This window comes from Anguilla rostrata, unplaced genomic scaffold (genome assembly GCF_018555375.3).
Source record: "Anguilla rostrata isolate EN2019 unplaced genomic scaffold, ASM1855537v3 scaf0722, whole genome shotgun sequence".
Taxonomy (NCBI): Eukaryota; Metazoa; Chordata; class Actinopteri; order Anguilliformes; family Anguillidae; genus Anguilla; species Anguilla rostrata.
This window is the reverse complement of record NW_026986166.1, coordinates 1-6,709: the sequence shown is the minus strand read 5'-3', so window position 1 is coordinate 6,709 and position 6,709 is coordinate 1. Positions and strand designations below refer to the sequence as shown.

The 6,709-nt window shown below is 45.6% G+C and overlaps 1 protein-coding gene across 1 annotated transcript; it reads right to left on the bottom strand.

Annotated features, from left to right (window-relative positions):
* Positions 1 to 1,340: 1,340 nt before the first annotated feature.
* LOC135246687 (tripartite motif-containing protein 16-like) lies at positions 1,341 to 6,532 on the bottom strand. Its single transcript, XM_064320024.1, has 7 exons — positions 5,090 to 6,532; positions 4,401 to 4,496; positions 3,938 to 4,171; positions 3,637 to 3,796; positions 3,347 to 3,397; positions 2,516 to 3,068; positions 1,341 to 1,881 (listed from the first exon to the last, which is right to left on the bottom strand). The coding sequence occupies exons 1-6, from the start codon at positions 5,678 to 5,680 to the stop codon at positions 2,539 to 2,541; spliced, it is 1,662 nt and encodes a 553-aa protein (XP_064176094.1). The 5' UTR covers positions 5,681 to 6,532; the 3' UTR covers positions 1,341 to 1,881; positions 2,516 to 2,538.
* Positions 6,533 to 6,709: the final 177 nt, after the last annotated feature.

Here is a 6,709-nt window from a genome sequence, read left to right as displayed (position 1 = left end):
AGCAAAGGGAAAGGGGGGAGCAGCTTGGAGTCCTGTCTTCTTCAGTTTCTCCACCACTTCAGCCAGCATAGTGCTTTTTTTTAAAACAGGCCTTGGGGTGAAAGTCTCTCTGCACTGGGGACAGCTGTAAACACCAGTATGATCATCCTGATCCCAGCAGCCCTTAATACAGCCCAAACAGAAACTGTGTCCACAGGCAGTAGTCACCGGATCCTTCAGTAGATCCAGACAAATCGCACAGCTGAACTGGTCCTGATCCAGTAAACCTCCACCTTCAGCCATTTTACTGCTCACACTGACAGAGACTGAGTTAAGTTTTCGTTTCCCTGAAACTGCATGACAGAGAGAGTGGGAGTGACTTCCTGGTTCAGCCCACAGCTGCTGGAGGCGTGGTGTTTTGTTCTGAGGCCAGGCTGAGCAGATCAGGGAGTGTAGATACAGAGAGCAGACTTTCAGCAGCTCGTAAAACACTCAGTCTCTCTCACTGCACGGCTGCTCACAGCTCTCAGTCTGGACTGATTCAGGCGTTCGTTCTCAGTCAGACTCTCTGTTGATGCGCTCTTTAGTGTGCTGTTCTAAAATACGGAGACGGAGAGAGAGATTAGTTAGACCAGCCTAACAATGGCACAGGACTCTACATGGGAGCAGCCATTGCAGCCGCGGAACGCTCCTGGGCCCACTGCAGCCGGGGGACGCTCCTGGGCTCAGTGCAGCTGGGGGACGCTCCTGGACCCATTGCAGCGAATATCCCTGACTTTCCTCCAGGAGTGCTACCGCGAATGAGGCAGGAAGGCCAGCGAGGCAGGCTAAGAGGAGGCACAAAAGGTTTTCAGCCCACCTCTCCCCACTCTTGGGCCGGAAACATTCCCTACGCAAGTACGCGAACGGCAAATGACAACGCCAGGCCCACACACTGCTAACGCACGGCTCAGCTGCACATACTCAAACTCAGCGTGCGCTCTTACGTCCCTGTGGAGGTAATAAACCCCGAGTCCTCAAGGGGGCGATCCAGCTGCAAAAGACAGAGCGGAAAAAAACACAAATGAAAGAAGACTTCATCCTGTTGTTACCTGCTATAGCGCCCCCTCGCTGCGACGCTAGAAACTGCAGCTCGCGTTGCGTCAAGAATTTCAGGTGACGCATTTTAGAACGCAGCGACGCGTGAAACAGACTTTGCGTAGCTCGATTCGAGCTGCATTCGCGTACTGACATAGGTTATGTTTCCGACCTTATTCTGACTAATCTATTTGGCTGGTTTATGTGAGGTACAGGTTATTACCCGATAGCCTTCAGAAATAAGGTTCTGTTTCTAACCAGACGCAAAATCCAGACAACAATCCTTAAAGCATTAGCACAGTTTATTGAATCCAAAAAAACCTTACATAATAAAAAAAATTGTCAGCACCCCAATCGATCGTCATACAGTTCTTTTCAATTAGAATAATGTTTTGCAGGTGTACAATGTGGTGTTTTCAGCATATAAATAAAAAATAAAAGATTCATTCAAGTGCCAACATCTGTGCCAAATACAAAGATGATCACATGACCCTATTTCCCAAAAAAAAAGAATACATGATATGATTTCTGTGTTTATGATATAAGCTGTTATGACTCACTGTATAGGAGAAAATAAATGATCTTAAACAAAGGAGAAATAAAAATGAGAAATACATAGATTAAAAACCCTAAGTTTGATAAATGAAAACACCTGAACTATGATAGTGTATGTATAATAACTGATTAGAGCTCAGTGGTCACTCTGATTGCTCTTGAAGTAAGAAGGATTTCACCCTAAGCCTCTAAGTTTCTACGCCAGCATTTATATCTTGCTATCTTGGCTGTTTTGCAGGTTAAAGACTTACGTTATCACATGTTTAAAAGCTTGTGCACATTTCATAACTCACATGGAAATCAAGAGCACTGTAAACGCTTATCAGAATGAACACAGACATTACATCTGCAGAGAAATATGAAGCCGTTAATGCACAGAAAAAAAAATATATAAATGCGCTCTGCTAACTCCACACGTTGTACATTTATGATCCCCCCCCCCCCCCCTCCTTTCTGCCTTTGTCCCATAGTACCTGTGGATAAGACCCTGCACAGTGATTTTGGGACAGTCTATGGAGAAGAGACCTCCACACACTCCTTGGCTTCTCTCAGAACTGTGTAAAATGTGCCCCTCTGACCCCAGTGCTGGTAGAGGTGTAGAACTGTGTAAAATGTGCCCCTCTGACCCCAGTGCAGGTAGAGGTGTAGAACTGTGTAAAATGTGCCCCTCTGACCCCAGTGCTGGTAGAGGTGTAGAACTGTGTAAAATGTGCCCCTCTGACCCCAGTGCTGGTAGAGGTGTAGAACTGTGTAAAATGTGCCCCTCTGACCCCAGTGCTGGTAGAGGTGTAGAACTGTGTAAAATGTGCCTCTCTGACCCCAGTGCTGGTAGAGGTGTAGAACTGTGTAAAATGTGCCTCTCTGACCCCAGTGCTGGTAGAGGTGTCCGAGTCCCTCACTAGACCCTCAAATTTCATCTTTTACATTTTATTCACTTTGATCACACAGTTTTACTGAAGATCCAACATCAACCCAAAACCCAGGATAGAGGGGCTGAGTGAATGTGGTCTGGACTCTGTGCAGGAGGGTCATTGTGTCAGAGACGCTGTAGAAGGACAGAGTTCCTGCCCTGTGATCCAGGTACACTCCTATTCTGGAGGAGGGGGGAACAGGGATTTCAGTGCTCTTATTATTGTGCCAGAAAGAGTAACTGGAGCGAGAGCAGCGCAAACTCCAAGACTTATCATTACATCCCGAATTACAGACATAATCATCCCCTTTCCTGCTGATATCTTTATATGACACTACTATTTCTAGCTCATACCCACTCCACTCAGCCTCCCAGTAACAGCGTCCAGACAGACCCTCTCTGCACAGCACTTGGAACCAGTAGTCAAATCTCTCTGGATGATCAGGATATGACTGGATCTCATTCACATGGGTCACCTCTCTGTTCCCCTCAGACAGACGGAGGTGTTTATTCACTGTGTTGGGGTCCAGTGTGAGCTGACAGGAATCTGATGTTGGAGAAGGTTTAGATTTAATATGAGACTGGACCAAGCAGTGTTCCCAAACTCCTGGAGCCCCCCCCCCCCCCCACTTTATGCTGGTTTTCGTTCCAACCACAGTCGCAATCCCATCATTTTAACAAGCTGCACATTTTTCTTAATTAGGTGCTTTTTGTGTTTAGAGGGATTATTTACCCTCTTCAGACATATTTATGTTAAAAATAGCTCTGCATGCCATAAAGAATAAAATTCTCATTTTGATATTATGCTACATTGCAAACACTCACACTGTAAGAAATCCTCTCTGGTCCTGGGCTGTAGAATATAGACTTTTTTCACTGCAGGGACAGAGAGAGAGAAACAGACAAATCTAAATGATACACATGTATGTCAGACATTTAATTCACCAATAGGCTGTCCTCAGCCATAGGAGGCTTCAGAGGCCTCAGCCAGCACAGCCTGAAGATAAGACACGGAGCAGGAACCGAGGGGACATGGTTGGGGATCTATTTTGACATGGGTTTTGTATGGAATACAAACTGGAAAAATGTATTTGCTCCTTAAAGTATTAAACCACCTGATTCGGAGATTTTGATCAGTTTCAGGTTGCTGATGTGCTCCAGTCGCTCTTTCAGTTCAGAGACAGATTTCCTCACAGCCTCAAAAGAGATGTGTGGACTGCCAGTGATGCTGGGCAAGTCTCCAGGTCCAGGAGGGACAGAGAGAGACTGACAGTTCTGCAGACAGACAGACAGACAGACAAAGAACAGTCTCAAATCAGATTCCTGTGAAAATGTCATCTTTGTAAATGAGGAATATACCTCATCATGTTTGTACAATGTACATAGTGCAGACTGTCAGAGAGCCAGTGATGTTACCTGGAGGAACTGGATGTGATCCTCTGTGTGTGAAAGCTGCTCCAGCTCAGCATCTCTCCTCCTCAGCTCAGCAATTTCCTGCTCCAGTCGCTCCAGGAGTCCTTCAGCCCGACTCACTTCAGCCTTCTCCTGATCTCTGATCAGCTCATTCTCCTCAGAGCGCCTTCTCTCAATGGAGCTGATCAGCTCAGTAAAGATCCTCTCGCTGTCCTTCACTGCTGCCTGTGCAGAGTGCTGTTAGGAGACACAAAGAGAGGAGGGCTGTACATTTTAACTAGGCATTTCACTCAGCTCTTACTGGGACCCCAGACAGCCTGTTCCCCACTGTGTGGCTCAGTGGGATTGAGCCCCACAGGGCTGGAAAGTGGCCCAACACTGGGCTCCTCACTGGCTGACTGGAGGAGAGCCCTGAATTGGCTCTTCCAGCAGCCAGCTGTTGTCTTCTCCTCTGCTCAGTACTCACCTTAAGTGACTGCACAGCCTGTCTCAGATCCTGCAGCCCCTTCTCTCTCTCCTGGATGCTCTGCTGGAATTTACACTGTGTCACTCCAAACTGCATCTGGGGATAAAATGATTTCCCACATTATTGTGCATTTTGTTCACTTTTGTTAAAGACAAGCATCGTGCTTAAAACTAAACAAAAAAAAAGCACAACATTATATGACACTAAATTGTATACAGGCAAGGTCATAGTAGTTCTATCTAACTGTCAAAATGAGTTGTAAATTGGTAAACATCTCAGTTAAATTATAAGTCATTTTGAATCAAGCGCTCGGTAATTATGCGTAAAATTAATGACACCCATGGGTCAGTGTGTAAAATGTACTGGCCTTATAGGTAAAGCTTCTAAACTGTGTGAGTGAACTAGCTGCTCCAACCGTGTTGATTCCCATTCAGGGAGTGAATAGGGGGCTGAGGGGTGTGAACAGAGCTGTCACAGAGAGCTGACTTGGGTTCACTTCCTGCTCTTACAGCTTTATCACTGTGGACTTCAGACCTGGAAATCACTGCTTTGTTCAGTACTTTCAGTACTTTTTCAAAATAAAATGTACTTCATAAATATATTAAACAAATTCAATGCGTTAGAGGTCTTAAACCTACTTACTGTAGCCATTGAATATAAGTGTTATGTGTCAGAGTTTCAGTCCTTACCTGTTTCTTAGTCCTTTCTGCTGTAGCGGAGACTATTTTATGACCTCTGTGTTGATCCATCACACACAGAAAACAGATACACTGCTGATCAGTACGACAGTAAACCTCCAGCAGTTTGTCATGATGAGAGCAGATCTTCTCCTGCAGGTTTCCAGTGGCTTCGACCAGTTTGTGCTTCTTAAAGGCAGGAGATTCATAGTGAGGCTGGAGGTGAGTTACACAGTAAGAGGCCAGACACACCAGACAGGACTTGACAGCTTTGTGCTTTCTCCCAGTGCAGACATCACACGCCACGTCTCCAGGTCCAGCGTAACAGTGAGCAGGAGGAGCAGCTTGGAGTCCTGTCTTCTTCAGTTTCTCCACCACTTCAGCCAGCATGGTGTTTTTTCTTAAATCAGGTCTTGGGGTGAAGATCTGTCTGCACTGGGGACAGCTGTAGACACCAGTAAGATCATCCTGATCCCAGCAGCCCTTAATACAGCCCATACAGAAACTGTGTCCACAATGAATAGCCACCGGATCCTTCAGTAGATCCAGACAAATTGTACAGCTGAACTGGTCCTGATCCACTGAGATACTGACCTCTGCCATTTTCCTGCACAAATTGACAAAATAGTTTTATTTCAGAGTGTACTGTAGTTCCTTTCAGTCTATGTGAGAATTAGCAGAAGATATTTCCTGATTCTGAGCAGACTCACCTAGATACTGCCCTCTGCTATTTTACTGCTCATTTTACTGACAGCGACAGAGTTAAGTTTCGTTTTTCTGAAACTGTGTGACAGAGGGAGTGAGAGTGACTTCTTGTTTATACCAATAGCTGCACGAGGTATGGTGCTGAACTGAGGCCAGGCTGAGCAGAGCTGGGACTGTACAGAGAAAGATGTGATCTGTCTGGTCGTACCTGTTTTCTGGCAGGAGGTTTGGTGGTGGACTCAAGCCAGGGTACAAAAAGTAAAAAATTAACTAAATAAAAAAAAACCTGTGCTCTCATTATTGTGCCAGAAAGAGCAACTGGAGGAAGAGAAAGAGTTTCTGAAGGGAAGGAAAGAGTAACTGGAGGAAGAGAAAGAGTTTCTGAAGGGAAGGAAAGAGTGACTGGAGGGAGAGAAAGAGTTTCTGAAGGGAAGGAAAGAGTGACTGGAGGGAGAGCAGCGCAAACACCAATAATTTGTATTATATCCCATTATACAGTCTTCACCACTTCTTTTCCTGCAAATCTCTTTATATGAGACCGCTATAAAAATCTCCCCATCCCCACTCCACTCAGTCTCTCAGTAACAGCGTCCAGACAGACCCTCTCTGCACAGCACTTGGAACCAGTAGTCAAATCTCTCTGGATGATCAGGATATGACTGGATCTCATTCCCATGGGTCACCTCTCTGTTCCCCTCAGACAGAAGGTGTTGATTCACTGTGTTGGGGTCCAGTGTGAGCTGACAGGAATCTGATGTTGGAGAAGGTTTAGATTTAATATGAGACTGAACCAAGCAGTGTTCCCAGACTCCTGAAGCCCCCCCCCCCCCCTTTATGCTGGTTTTCGTTACAACCACAATTACAATCCCATCATTATAACAAGCTGCAAATTTTTCTAAATTTGGCGCTTTTTGTGTTTAGAGGGAT

Excerpts from the sequence above, each read along its gene's own strand:
- LOC135246687 (XM_064320024.1), bottom strand. The coding sequence starts at position 5,680 with ATGGCAGAGGTCAGTATCTCAGTGGATCAGGACCAGTTCAGCTGTACA. Across the intron at positions 4,497-5,089 it reads CAGAAAGGACTAAGAAACAG|ATGCAGTTTGGAGTGACACA; the intron begins GTAAGGACTGAA and ends TTTTATCCCCAG. Across the intron at positions 4,172-4,400 it reads AGGCTGTGCAGTCACTTAAG|CACTCTGCACAGGCAGCAGT; the intron begins GTGAGTACTGAG and ends GTCTCCTAACAG.